At 35.2% G+C, this 15455-nt stretch overlaps 1 protein-coding gene across 1 annotated transcript in view; it reads left to right on the top strand.

Moving 5' to 3' along the window:
- Positions 1-10631, top strand: part of CRISPLD1 (cysteine rich secretory protein LCCL domain containing 1) — a 44708-nt gene extending 34077 nt beyond the window's left edge. Inside the window, exons 12-14 of the mRNA XM_075141617.1 lie at positions 194-269; positions 6937-7067; positions 8970-10631. Coding sequence (XP_074997718.1) covers positions 194-269; positions 6937-7067; positions 8970-9021 — 259 coding nt within the window. The 3' untranslated portion in view covers positions 9022-10631. The remainder of the gene's footprint in view (positions 1-193; positions 270-6936; positions 7068-8969) is intronic.
- Positions 10632-15455: the final 4824 nt, after the last annotated feature.

The following is a 15455-nucleotide window of genomic DNA, read 5'->3' as shown; positions in this document are numbered from 1 at the left end:
TTATGAACCACAACTTACATCAGCAATGCTTTCACCCATATTGTCAAAGCCTCAAAAACTGACAGCCTTTCAGTATCAGTATGGACCCATGTATATGCATCATCAAATTGTTTTATACTCAATAATGCTGATGTTGAATATGATACAGTAATACTCTGATATCATTCTTTATGGTTTATTTTTGATATTTCAGGGTGTATTGTCCTCGCAACTGTATGCAGGCAAATCCACACTACGCTCGTGTCATTGGAACACAAATTTATTCTGATGTAAGTATAGCGATTCACATTGCATTATATAATGAAATATAAAATCCTATGAAAAGCTATAATATGAAGATAATAAGATATAATATAGACACCCAGTTTTTCTCCATATGCTGATTTTTTACACAGTCTTTTCATAAGTTCTTTTTCAGAGGTTTCCATTTAAGTTAATAGTGTTCAGCTGCTGAAGATACGGAAAGTTATTTGAAAACTCAGTGTAGACTTCAGTAGTCTCTGGACCCATATTTTCATTTTTTTATCAAAATTCCCACTGATTTGTTCAATATTGGCAGTGTATACTCATTTAAACCCTTGCTTTTTAGACCCTGATGCAACCATAATTTCTGTCAGATTAAACTAGCCAAAAAAAATTGTTCTGAAAATAAATGTCCACAATCTCATTATTTTGGATATTTCTTATTTGTGTAGATAGCTATATATTTGCAGCAGGATTTTGATATATTTGTGTAAAGTATCTCACGTTGTCGTATTATTTTAACAGAATAATATTGTTTGGTTTTTTTCATTCTGTTTCCTAGTCAGCTTTTTTTTTCTGTCTTTTCTTCATCATGTTTAGTCCTGAAGTGGGTAGAAATAATGAAAAGCAAGTTCTTTTTTATGCCTCTCGTTTGTCATCTCTTTATGGAGAAACCAGGATGTAGTGGCAGAGAGAGCACTTCACATTTTTGCCAGTTAACTGTATGTTTTAACTGTCTTTTAGCTGTCATAAGGAATAGTATGGCAACCAGCTGGGTTAGATGATGATTTTCACTACTTTCCAACACTTTGAAATGTGTGAAAATAATATGCAAATACTTATTCATCATGATTTTGATACTAACTAATGTCCATTAGATTACCTGAGTAACTTGTCCTGAAAATACTCTTGTCCGTGAGTAATGTTACATGTGGAGTTAATTCAGGAATTGAATTGATTTATGCATGTGGAACTGGGTCCTTAATGTGTATAAGAGGGGCAGTGAAAATATATTCAGTGAAAGTTCATTTTGTGGAAGACGTTTTTCTTTCAGTCCTGTGATTGGAATCAAAGGTCACAGCCAAAGTTTCCCACTGAGTTAGGAAAGACTGTTGTAGGAGAAAGAAGGCCCATTTCTGTTTAACTTAAACACGAGAACATCTCAGAATATGTATTTGCTTTGGTAGGAGAAGTCTCACATGACTTTAATTAGTATTATAGGATTATGCTTTAAAATTATTTTAGATGTACTATCTCATTATTCATCTCCATTGTATAGAAATGTGTGCAGCCATACTGCTTTTAGGAAAAAATGGACATAAATACAGGTAAGAAACCAGGGGTGGGAATCTTCTTACCAACTTCAGATGCTGCCAGGGTAGATATCTACACTGAAGGTGCTATTCTAGGTTATGTTTATAGTAGTTTGTAATACATACAGTATAGTGGTAAAGGAAATAAATAGGCATCTGCAGAATTCATTTGACCTTTCGGAGTGTCTACCTCAGTATGAGATGAATTGCCTAATAGAGATGTCTATTCCTTTCCATTTCCTCCAGAGGGGTCCTAGGGCACCTAGCTCAGATATAGACAGATGTGTCTTACCTATATTTATATAAATGTTCCCATTGATGGTATCAGCATTATGCGATTTTCTACAACATTCCTTTGTTGCTAACATTTAAATTATTTTAAAGCTAAGATACTTTTTATTGAAATTTTCACTAAATAATATGATTGGGTATTTTGTGCATTATAATTTATTACTGAACTAGTTTCAGGTGAAGTATTTATAGAGAATAATCTATTTAATAAGTGTGTCCTCTTCTGCAATTTTTCATGTATTCACAGACATATTTGTTCATAGATACAGAGAATTCATTTGCCCACTTGTCATAGCAAATGTATTTGAAATTGCAGTCCATGATCTACTTGGTTGATTCCACAAAATAGATGGGTTTTTTTTGTGACATTCCTGCAAATTCTTTTGTTTCAAAAATGCATATATATGTGTGTGCATGTATGCATATATGCACATGACTATTTATTTGCACTAGTGCTTAGGCCACTTGCATTTGGTAAATGAAGAAGATGTTACAGAGATATTAAGACAAAAATCAAATAACATTAATAGATGTTACTAATGCAAAAAGATATGTTTACAAGAACGTTTTTGTAGTATTCATGAGAATCTAGTTAAACTTTTCCTTTTCTGGATTTGGTCTGATCAGACATTCATTCTTAAACCCGTTTCATATTTTACGGCAACTTCTTTTCCTCCCTGTTCCTGAGAAGGGTTGTTCTGCGGTTTATCAGTAGTACCCCACAGAACTTTTACCCTCTTTTTCCTCCCATTCTTTTTTCCTTTGATACTGCAATGACTGTCCCTAACTCAATTGAAACAAAACCCCCCATTATTTCATCCTCCATTCTTCCAGTCTGCTAGCTATTGTCTCTTTGTCTGTGGCTCATATGGTTCATATACCCAGCATCTATAAACTTATGTGTGTGGAGTTTTCACATAATACCCATCCCCCTGTGCTCTTATACCTTCTATTTTTTTCAGTTGATCTCCCTTTGTTTCACTTGTCTTGAAGGAGGTTGCAAGCTCTTTAAAAGAAAAGTATCTCTTATTCTCAGTTTATGGTACAATTCGTTTCTTTTCTGAATAGACCTATTATGGTATGAATAAGAACTGTAGTGTGTGTTGTTCTCAGCAGACAGAAGTACAAATTACTCATTCTGCATATGGCCCAAACGCATTACCACCTTTGTGCTTTGTGTCTCTGCTGGCCCCACTGCTAAGTTTCCACATGGCAATGCTTTTTGTTGTTGGGAGACCAGGAAAAAAAGAAAGTTTCCTCCTATCTTATGCTGAGGAGTTGGTTCCATCTTTCAACTTTGGTTAATTCATTTTGTCTAAAACTTTTTGATTCTTATTTCTGGAATTTCAGAATCGTGTCATGTTGACAAGCATTTTAACAGTGTCTGTATTTTTAAAGCACTTTTCAATATAACCACATTCGTGAAATAAAATAAAAACCTTCCCAAGAATTGAGTCATGTCAGGCCCGATGTGATTGTCTGAACTCTGTTGGAAATGATCTTGTAGCACCTGCCTGTCCAGAGATTGTCCTTTGTTATTGCTCTTAGTCCCTGGATTACCAAGGTACCAAAATAACAAACATTTTCATAGAGAGAAGGAGAGGCTACAATAGTTCAGTTGAAAATTCTTTCACTTGCAGATTTTTTTGGTAAAATTTTATTTTAATGGACACGCCTTAGATGTGTATATGGTAGAAGTTCTTAACCACATTCCAGTTGCCTTATAAGAATTTCTAAAGAGATTAAGGTTTATATTTATCCTGTTGTTTTCACAGTAGGCAACATTTTCCCAAAGACAATCTCTTACCAGTAGTGACTTTACATTATGGGTGTTGATTGAGCAGTTCTACAAAAAAGTTGAGCCTCCTTTTGGGGGCTAGAGATTAACAAAGGTCTTTTATCTAAAGAATTTGATGGAGTTGTATAATTTCATACCAGTTGAGGACTGTGGCCATATTAATTTTTGTTTCAGTAACGATATATGGAATTATTTCCCTAATACTTGTGCAAAAGTATTCATAATTCTCTGCTGTGGTGAAATATAAACAATATGATGTAAAAAAGCTATTAAATAGTTCTATAGTCCCGTGATGGTGAGGGAGAGACGCTTGTGGTTGAAATGCCTCTGCAGAGTACTGCTATGCCGTGGTAGATATTTGGTATTTTGCTGAGTAGCTGAAGAAGGAAAATAATTAAGCAGCTTGGTATTCAGATTCTATGACCTGTTAAATACTAACGAATTTCAGAGGGTTCACAGCACAGCAATAAAGCAGGGTCATATAATGCTGTATGAAATATTTATGTTAACTTAAAAATACTGCCTTATATATCCTTTGGAGTTAGCTCATCAAAATTAAAGAAACAAACACGAATCTCTGATGAAGGCTTCCAGAAAGTGGCATAAGGCTGCTAATGTAAAATACCAATAATATTCTGAAATTTCTGATAGACCTAAGTGTGAAATCCTGTTCTGCTTAAATTAACAGGAGGTTCACTTTAACAGTTCAAGGAAGTGTGATCAGGATGACATAATATTATTAAGTATAGGAAATATTATGGCATCAGTACTGGAATCTGATTCCATTTAGATGAAGATTGCCAAACCAATGAGAAGTTCTTGAAAGCTCAAAGCAGATAATACTTTCTCAAAAAAATTATATTCTGTATATATTGATAAAACTATATGCATTTATTCATCTGTATTCTTACGAGCTAATTTGAACTTTGAATTTATACTCATTTAATTGTTCATATATTCAAAAAGTATGCACATTTGTTCTCCAATCTCATCTGGAAAGCAGCATCAGAATAGCAGTCTATTCTTCATCTGAAAATAGCCTCTGAGCTGGCCTCATCAACCCCATTCTTCTGACCTCTCCTTTTTCACATATCCCATATAAGCGTCTTGCTTTTAGTTTTAAAATGTCGTGCATTAGCCTAGCTGTACTTCATTGATCCAGTAACCAATTGTGGTACCACCTCTAACAATGACCCTTTTACTGGAAGTAGTTTCCAACAAGTAGTCAGCCTCTTCTGTCAAAATCTCCATCCCTTGACTTTTCCTTTCTTTTGTACTTGACTAGAAACTTCCAAATAACATTGGAACATCCAGGATCTTAGCTACCCTCAAATGTAATTATAAAGGTATCTACCTATCTAATGACGTACACAACGTGTAGCCTTTTGGTTACTATTGCAGAGGTGACAAACTTTGATCTTTCTTTTCCCCAATTGTATCTCTAGATTTTTTATATCTCCAATGTGAACTGAAAACAAGTTGCTACTACATTATAGTACTAGTAATTAATAGTATTCTAGTTCTTCACTGTAGTTAATTGCTTGTAAATCTTACCTTTTTTTCTTTAGACTGTAATCCCGTATTGCAGAGGCCATTTTTCCCCTTGTATATTTGAAATTGCACATGATCAATCTGATCTTAAGTTACCCCCATAGTATGAGTACATAAAGGATGCTATAATCCTAAAAATAAAGTGATTACTGGTGTTCAGGATATAACGACAGTCTTGTAGCCCTGGGAGGAGGAGAAAAAAGTACAGAGGAGCATAAATGGCATCCCTTCTGGCACTTTCAAAAACTGCAGCTAGCAGTGTGAAGAGAAAAACTCTAAAGCTTCTTTGCAAAAGATTCTTTGCGTAAACAATTTCAAATCTTTGCTCCTAGAAATATTGTAACATTAAAAGACAAACTGTATAACAGTGAAACTGGCAAGTTCTGTGCTTGGAATGAGAATAGGAAAATCATTGCTATTTTAAATTCCTGATTTTATATAGCATTGAGATTACAAAATAGCTACGGTAACAGTTATAAATTATTCCAATTATAACTGGAAGAAATGCAATTCTTGTTTAAATAGTGGTCTGTGTGACCAGCTATTGATATTTGTATTGGCTAAGTTTTTAAGGTTGGTTGAGGAGAGACCTATTGCAGTGAAGACTTTTTCCACAAAACAACTTGGCTTCAAGTGGAGATTCACTGTAGCTGGAGCTACACTTTGCTGTGCTATGTATTGAAGATTGGGACCTACATTCTGCAGTATCTAAGAAGTGTCATTCATCTGGCAATTAATTTTTAAAATGCTGAAAGAGTAGTAGAGGACTGCAAGTTTAAATCAATTATCTAAATGAACATTATCAAGATTGTCATTGAGCAATTCTTCTGTGGGTATTATTTATGCTACGTAGGTTCATGAGAGGAATTAGTGGTCAGAGAATGTAGGTTTCACTCAGATGAAACTGCTGTTAACTTCACAGAGAATTTTGCCTGCGTAAAGTCTGTGGAATTAGACCCTGATTTAAAAATTCTTCTTTTGAAGCAATTTTGAAGCCTTTACCTCCTGACTCTATTTTCTCACTCAGAGTTAAGGAGCTAAAGCCATTAGTCTGCCATTAATCAACTGTTGTAGCTAAGGCATGATTTTAGACCTCTATCTTCTGTTTGATCCTCAGATTATACCTTTAATCTAATTAGCTTTTAATATTTGCCCATACCTGGATAGGAAATTGCGGTGTTTCCTTCGAATATGGATCATTTCACTGCTGTTTGAGGTTTTGCATCTAGAGATGGAGTTATTGCAGCCTATCCCTCACCTTTGGGGTAGGACATCCTCCTAGAAACATATGACTGCAGCGTGCCTTTGCTGTTCTACAGTTCCCCTGTTTGGCTCTGGCTGGAGATTAAACTGAATCTCCTGATCTATGATAATTAATGGGACTAAGGTTTGAGTTTTACTACCTCTCTGCTGTTGAAGTGAAGGCTGATAGAGCCTCTAATTTTGAAAAGCTCAAGAATTGAAACATGTTCCTGATCCTTGAACTGAAATAGCCTGAAATGAATGATTTTGGGGTCATGCTGCAGGACGTCTTTGAAGAGGCAGTGTCTGTACTCCTATAAATTGGCCTAATCCCTAGGAAACTGATTTAAATACTGTAAGATTAATAAAATTAGTCTTGCAATAAATATAATTATATGTTTCCTAGAACTTGGTTTAAATGTCTTCATTAGTTTTCTTCTAAACGATTTCAAGATAAAAGGATGAATGAAAACTAATCTTCTCCTCATTCTTTCTTAGATATCCAGTATCTGCCGGGCAGCAGTACATGCTGGTGTAGTCCGCAACCAGGGCGGTTATGTTGATGTTATGCCAGTAGACAAAAGAAAGGTGTACGTTGCTTCCTTTCAAAACGGGATATATTCAGAAAGGTACAGAGCCCAGTTTCAAAGATTACATTTTACCCTTCACCTCGATAAGATTTACAAAGTCTTGCATTGTGTCTGTTTGTACCTGGGGCAGTGCTGGAAACCAAAGAGGCCAACATGGGTGATTTACAGAGCTTGTGTAACAGCTGTGGTGACTTTGGAGAAACTGTAGTACCAGAGCTGCCTGCCTCCTCTAAGCTCATAAACCATTACTCTAAAAAGCTCCTTATGAAATAAAATAACCCTCTTGTTTACTTTGCTGGTTCTGTCGCAACTAACACAATGTTTGATAAGAAAATTGCCTTTGCTTTCTTTGGGATTTTTTTAAAATTAACAGTAGTGATTTATTCTGTCCAAGTTAGAGGATCTGCAATAGACAGGTACTAGTAGCTGATGCAAGTCCATTGGTTCATGATGAAATATTCATTACTGATTTACATGGTATTGAACCAGTGAGCCTGGATCATAAATAATATTCATGAATATTAAAATTCACAATCATTGAAACATATTTTTTAATTTCTTTTTTTTTAATGGTTTGAGCGTTTTTAACAGTGTTTTTCTGAAAGTCATGGAGGTGCTGTGAAAGTTCATTTAGTTGTATTCAGTATATTCATGAGTTCTATGATGATAACACATGGCTGCATGTTGCAGATTAAATTTAATCCCAGAAAGTGTTCTCCAGGTTCTAAAGGAAGAAAGAGAAATTACCTTAAAAAAAAATCTTGTACCACTCTTCTAGTCCTGTAAAGCTAAGAATGATTGTTACCTCTAAAACTATAGGCTTTCCAAGAAATTTGTGTGGGAAAAAACCTCCAAAAGTTTCTGTAGAGAACTTGGAAGTAGAAAAAGATAAAGTATTTTTTTCTTATTTTTAATTGGGTGTGGGAGGGTGTCTTGCCTCTTTCCCTCAAACCTTTTAACAAACCTGGAAACTTGTTAAATACAGATTTCCTTTGCTTAGTGGATGACTTTATATATTCTTTGGCCTTTCCACATGACCATCTAGTTCCCTCTGAAAGAGTGCTTCCTTACTGACACTTTTGTTCTCCATCTAAATCTCCTCATTGAATAGAGATGTAGCCAGGAAAAGTGTTGCAAATTTAATGATTATTTGTACTTTACCTTGGTAAAGTTTGGAAGGTCAGCGGTTTGGAAAACAGTCCCATGCAAGTTTTCTGCGAAGCAGAAGATGGATTGTAATGCCATTGCAGGCAACCTGTTTCATTGTGCCCTTCCTTACTTTCACCTCCATTTCCCTTTCCTTCCCAGATATGCCTCAGGCAGGGTTTGCAAAAGAGAAAACAATGGGACCATTAAATATGAATGCTAGTTCAGTTTAAAAGATAAAAATATTTATTCTAACAAAATTTCATTACAGTTGGATATTTTTGTTTCATTTCTTTTGAAGCCAGATATTTATCCATTCAGAAAGCATTTCCTTTGTTTTTGTAAAATACGAATTCTCTTTAGAAATCTATTCTTCAGCATATAAGCAACTAACAAATAAGTGATCTCCTAGGACTGCAAGTTCTATCCGAATATAGTTATTAGAATAGTGAGCACAAGATGCATGCCTTCTCTTTTTCCTAAAAACTTTTTTTAGCATTGTGCTTCAATAGAGCTTTGTTCTTTAAACCAGAACCCCTCATCGCAAAGGATTACTTGATTTTTTTTTTTTTATGTTATGATTTGTTCCTAATAAGCTGCTTGGAAGAAAAATTAATCTGAAATTTATGTAATTTTTATTTGTCACAGTTTTAAAAAAAATTCTTAGATAGTTAAAATTATGAGTAATCACAGAAAGAGTTGCAGGATCTTAGAATTGTATTTGACAATTCAAAAAAGTTGTCATTGGAGTGTTGCAGTCTTAAAAATAACATCAGGAATGTTTTTATGTTTCAGTTTACAGAATCCTCCTGGAAGCAAGGCATTCAGAGTATTTGCTGTTGTTTGAGTCTAGCAAGTAAAATGTAAAACAAGCAAGTGGAACCAGAGCACTTGGAAGAGAATAATAAAGGCCATTTCTTATAATTCCTAAAATTTGTATAAAGCTGTAACATTATTGTACAGAAGATGTATACTGCTTTCCACCAAAAGTTTAAATTACATATATATCTTAATGAAAAAAATCTGTAAAAGTAAACATGGGAGAAAAAGTCGTTTGAAAATCTATAATGATATATAAAAGTATTTTGAATCCTGTGTTAAATATTGCTATATTTTCTTAGCAGTTACTCCTATACAGTTAATTCAAAGCTCATAAATGTTCTTTGTTTTCTTCATCTGAATATATTATTGTATGGTGCTTTATACATGCCACTAACAGTAACCTTAAAACTATACCATAGGGAGGCCTGAGTTTTTATTTCCAATGTACATAAAAGAAGCCATTCCAATAATTCAATATAATAAATCACGCCTGAAAGTGAAATAAAAATATATATAACTTTTTGATGATTTACAGTAGCATTAGCTGTGCAAGCATAAATGAAGAGCTAGACTGTTTTCAATTTCACACTAATTGTAAGTACAAATACCTATTTTGAAGTAAAATGGAAAATATAAAATATAGGGAAGTCCTGGGTCATATTAGCATGTTTTCCTCTAAATAAATATTTTTAAGAGACTGGGTCATTCATATTTATTATTTCTTAAGTATGTTAATAAATAAAATGTTTACTGGGTGCTGCTAAGCTCTTTAGTTCAAATAACCAATTTATTATGGCCCAGTCCTTCACAGATATTCAGCTATATTGGGATGGGTGAGTGAGAGATAGACATATATAACCTTGAAGGATATGAGAAAATTTTCATGTTGAGAAGTGGAGTAACCTGAAATTAAGGAATAAGCCATCAGTTCTACAATGCAGCTCTGCACACATACATGCTTTATTTTTGCCATGTGATTCCTTCATTTTACCTAAATTGGGTTTCAGCAAAAACATAGAATTGTACACATACATAAAAATTTGCAATCTCGAGGCCTTAAACTGCGCGTGGTATCCGTATACTATACATTAATATGAGGGTAAATGTTCAAGAAAAACTTATAACAAAGGCTAACCTCGCTCCTCATGACCTGGCAAATACTCCTGCAGGCCAGGAAGTATAGTGGTACGGAGCCCAGAGACGATTATGTCATTTGTTGCTTCACCAGTTTTAAAAATTCATTTATGGTGAACAGCCTTGTGCATTAATTTTACCATATTATGGTATATGAAGAACGTGTAGTGGTGATACTATGTTTCTTTCTATGAAAAGTGTATTGGTGCTTTAAGACTGAAAAGCTGTTAAACTTTATTTTTGGTATTTTTTGTTTCTGTTGTTGAATTTATTTCCTTCCAACTTGTAAACTTATTTGTATTCTTCATATTTCAGAATACTATATTCTGCCTTCTGTTTTGCTACATGTACTACCTCATGTAGTTAGGCAAGCTTTGTTAGTTTTTTTAATCTGTTTTGAATAAAATTAATTTACATGGTAAGAGTACCTTTGACAGCCTTTGTTTTTGGATTGTTTGTCCTGCCTCTAGAAGAAAAAAATAACAGCCACCCAAAATTGTCTTTTTTTTTTTCTGTCCTAAACATTGCAAGAGTGGGACCAAGCAGTAGACATAGTCTGAGGTTTTAAAACCTGTAAAGGCAATTTAGGCACATAACTTCCATTAATTGCATTGGGAGCTTTATGGAGAAATCTTCTGGTAATTTTTTCAAATGCTTTCTCATTTTAACAGGGAACTCTTCTGTCAGGAAGTGATTATAAAAAAGCTACCACCTTTTGTTCAGTCCAGCTCTTTGCTGTTGTGGTAAATGTTTCTAGTGCGAGTGTTCCTAGCTACATTTGTTTGGAACAAGCAAGTTTTTATATTACACATTCTTTTTTTTTGCGTCTTAAGACTAATGGGAGTTCCAGTTGGGAAATCTATTTAATTGATGAGGGAGAGAAAGAGTCTTTGATATATAACCCCTTTTTTTGCAGGTGGTGGCAGGGGGGCATTGAAAGAAGCTTTATATAGATTTTGCAATACTGGCATTAACGGTTTTTCAGAATTGAAACCAAAATGCAAGTAGACTTTGACTATGATGGGACTCCAAGACACTCAAAGGCTTGAGATAGGCTTGCACCACTTTTCCTTAAAAGCACCAAAGCAGTAACACAGAAAGGCCTTGCAATACCTACAGCTGGGGTTATCAGAACATAAATGGAGTAAGGCTACTTCTGAAATTAAGGAGATGCAGAACTGCTGAGGGAGACATTTGAAATAAAATGATGTGAATGCAACCGTAGTGCCCCTTTCCATACAGGCGGGATGCATTCTTGCAACCTGGCCTTGCCATTCAGCAGCTCTCCATGTCCTCTGCCTGGCTTGTGGTCCCCAGCAGTTGCCTCAGGAGCCCAAGGGAAGCCTGCTGGGTGCTGCAGAGCCTGGGCGGTGAGCTAGTTCCCTGTTCTGCTGAGTAGGGTGCATCCCTTTCTTTGAGCAGAGCCTGGGGCAAGGGAAAAAAGACAGTCACACCTTCAGTCATACCCACAACTTCCTCACTTTGGGTAGATGAATGGTTGGAGTCCCATGTGGAAACACAGTTGCCACACCAAATTTCTGCCTTTTTCCTCCATTTGTTCCTGACGTCTTTTTTGTTCTGCTGTGTATCTTTGCTTCCTCTCCTCTCTCTCATCTGTAAAGTCCCACCTACATTTGCTGGGAGTTCCTGTGCAAGGGGGCAGGGGTGGACCCTTGGTGCCATAACAGCAAAGTTAGTGCTTGATGGGAGGAGAAGTGAGGGCTGCCTTCAAAGTGTGTGAATGGTTGCTGTGAGCAGCTCTATTAACTAACACGGTGACAAGAAGAAAGGGAGGTGAGTAACTCTTTCTCCTCACATCTTCTGTTGCACAAATTTTAGAGTCCTGTTGCTTTTCCACATGCAATGATTCTATCCTATTATAAATATCCCAGCTAACATCAGCTTTTTGAGAAATTCTCTTCTATATTTACTGTAAGTAATGAGTCAATGAGTAGACATTTCCAAGCAGTTGTAGACTGAGAGCTACACATTGGTATTTTTGTCTGCACCAGCAGCAACTGTATGCCAGATGGTCACAACTAATTCACAGAAAGCCCAAGTGAGTAACTACCAGTATCAAAAAATTTGTTGTAGCCTAATGAAAAAATACAGAAGTAAAATTTTAAATTCTGAAGAATTATTTGGTTAACCAAACCATTACAAAGTTATGTTCTCAACATGAAATAAAAAAAAAAGGGATAATCAGTAAGAAAGTAGAGGTTAATTCATGCTGTTCATAATATTTAGCTTGCCTCCCATGAAAGACCTATAAGTAGCCAACAAGAATTATTACAACTGATACATAACAATCCCCTGCCCCCAAAAGAAAAAGCTGTTTTATACGTTGATATCTGCCATTTATAATTTTGGAAGGGCTAAAACATCAAGAAATGTAAGCCCACTAAATGCAGTAGGCCCTTGAAAGTATATGTGAAGCAGGGAAGAATACATATGAACCGTTTCCCATGATCCTGTGGTATTTCCCATTGTGACTTGCTCCATGAGGAATCTTTTCAAAAGAAAAGCATAGGAACCATTTGGAGAGGAGTCAAGTATTTGTCAAGCATAGTTCACTTGCCTGGTGAGCTTTTCAGTAAGAATCAATTGAGACATTTCTCTGCTATGCTGCATCCCTTCCAGCTGGAGTAGCTAAATCATAACTAAACAAGAATTAGTATGAAAGAAAGTGGTCAGACCCAAACAGATAATTCTTTAACAGTCTCTCACCATTTTGATAACTATATGAGAATACATTTGTTTCAGGGAACTTGGGACCCATACTCATGTCAGCAGGCAGCTCATAGTACTAGCTGGACATAAACTAAGGAAACTAAGAAACATTTCCTCAGCTTTGTGGATACTGAGGAATTTTAGAGAGTTTATAGACTTCCTTGTGTCTGATTTCTGCATAGGGGACAGCCTGATCTAGAAATTATACATAAAGTATTTTTGTAACCAAGCCTGAAACGCAGGTTGGGATAATGTGTGTAAGTTTGCAGGTTTTTAACTGATGAAGTACACAGTTTCAAGTTTTATGTAAATGTCGGACTGTCAGCTGTCTATGAATTCTCAGTGGATTTAGAAGAAGAAAAGTAACATCAGCTTTTTTGCATGTACTGATACATATGCTGAGGACAATGCACGACAGTACTTCTTATGGCAGAGATGTAACCAAGTTACTCACATAAACGATGTCTTCTGTGTGGCAATTGCTTTTGAAGCATGTTTTGAATTTGGCTTAAAACTCACATAACTCAGCTTCCTGTGAATACACAAGGGAAGGTTTATTTCCTGCAATTTCTGTAGTCATACAAAGGGTCAGATTTAGAAATGTAAATATTTAGAAGTTACAAAGATTATTCATACAGTACAATATTCTGTTTGGAAATTTGTATAAATACTGTATGAAATACTGTACTGTCACACTTCTATGTCTTAAGGCTTTTTATAGCATCTGTGGAACTCTAGGGAATTATACAAGGAATGAAAAGCCTGAAGAGTTTTGTTTCATTCAGTGTATAGTATGCATCTTACAGGCTTTAGATATACAAATGATAGCATACATCAGTATTCAGAAAATTGCATATGATTTTATAAAGACATACATTGTGCATATGGGAAAAGAAGCCATGCTGTCAGCCTTATCTTTAGCCTATCTTTGCTGTCAGGAATAAATGACGGAATAGTATTTTAAATATGGTCACTACTGATATTATTGATATTATTGTTATTAAATGAGAAGTCCTTGTCATGTACTAGAGGGCTGTGAAAATACAATAAATGTGATTCCTGCTCCATGTTAACATGCGATGATAATGTGACATCTGAAATTTGCCATCAGCTCTTCAATGATCTGTGTTAAATGTCTTGTTCATCTTAGCCTGTTTGCTAGGAGACAGATGCCTACATCGTTAAACTATCATAGCACTTTGCAAAAAGTACTAATAATGAGTCTTAAATTTTCAGAAGCTTGCAAAAGCCCCCCAGTCAGACCAGCTCGATATAATAAGGCACAGGAAAATACAAGAGACTGAAGGAGGAAAGTAAAGAACAAGCAACCAAAACAGCCAGTCATGATGCTCCATGTCTTACTATAGACATTGATTTCTGCAGTAATTACCCTAGTTATTCAATTCAGTATCTGCCCCCAGTGCTGTATCCAATATTGGTTTTGTCTTTACTAACAATGGACTGAGTGTCTGAAGACTGGCAGCAAAGTTGTTGGTTAACAACTGAGATACAAACAACATGAATAAGTTTGCAATACTATATCTTTTAATAGGCACACAAAAGACTTCAGTTGCCAGTGGCAATAACTATTGGGCTTTTAAATTCACTAATTTTATTTAAAGCGTAAGCATTATAATAAAATAAAAATGTCAGCACATGCTAACTGTTTAGTAAGAAGTTCAGTTGTTCAAAGAATTCCCATTTATTTCAGCTGAATAGAAACAGCAATATTAGCAATAATCTCCTTGAAATTTTATTTAATATAAAGATTGCTTATGCAATTTAACAAACCTTATTTGGTGTGTTTGCAGTTATTTCTGAATGAATGTTGTTTATGAAGACAACATCCTTATTAGGAGTATCATCTTAGAATAAATAGAAGAACTTGCATTAGATTTGCTTGCATATCTTTTTGGAATTACTTCCAAAGGCTGAGCGACTCCTAAGAATTTGTAGTAATACTAGTTATTTTTAGGATGCTCAAGAAACAAAAAGTTCTAGGAGGTAATAAGACTTCTAAACTTAATCTACAGTTTGAAAACCAAGTACTTCAGTTGCTTAATTATTCACTTAGGCTTGTTTATATGCAATGTAAATAGCAAGCTGGTTTTGACTTCTCATAAATTGCTGCTACTGTACATCCCAAAGATAAATTGGAAACAGTTGTTAAATAAATCTCCCTGTAGCCAGTTCAATCTTCATTCCTTATTTATCTGTTGAAATCCATCTGTTTCTTGTTGGTGGAGGGTGTTTTTTTTCCTACTGAAAGATCATGTCTTCTGAATAAGCATTTCTTTTATTGTGTCAGAACGACTCCAAGACCTTTGGAGCTGCAGGCTGCACTAAGCACAGAAACAGAGCAATCGTTTTATGCAAAAGAACTTAGTCTGAGATTTTGGATTTAGCCCAGTTCAGTACACAAAGAAGTACATCGTATGAATTGATTTAGTGCTTGCTGTACTGGAGGTGATAGTCCTACTCTGGCACAGCTATAACTGAGCCAAGGAATAGTTTCATGAAATGCTCTGAGCGCTTCTCTTTTATCCGGTAAGAATTATGTGTTAAATTAGATCAGTTTCCATTTTTAAATAAAAA

The sequence above is a fragment of the Calonectris borealis genome, chromosome 2, assembly GCF_964195595.1.
Source record: "Calonectris borealis chromosome 2, bCalBor7.hap1.2, whole genome shotgun sequence".
NCBI classification, from domain to species: Eukaryota; Metazoa; Chordata; class Aves; order Procellariiformes; family Procellariidae; genus Calonectris; species Calonectris borealis.
Note: the sequence above shows the minus strand (reverse complement) of the source record. Positions and strands in the feature narration are given on the sequence as shown.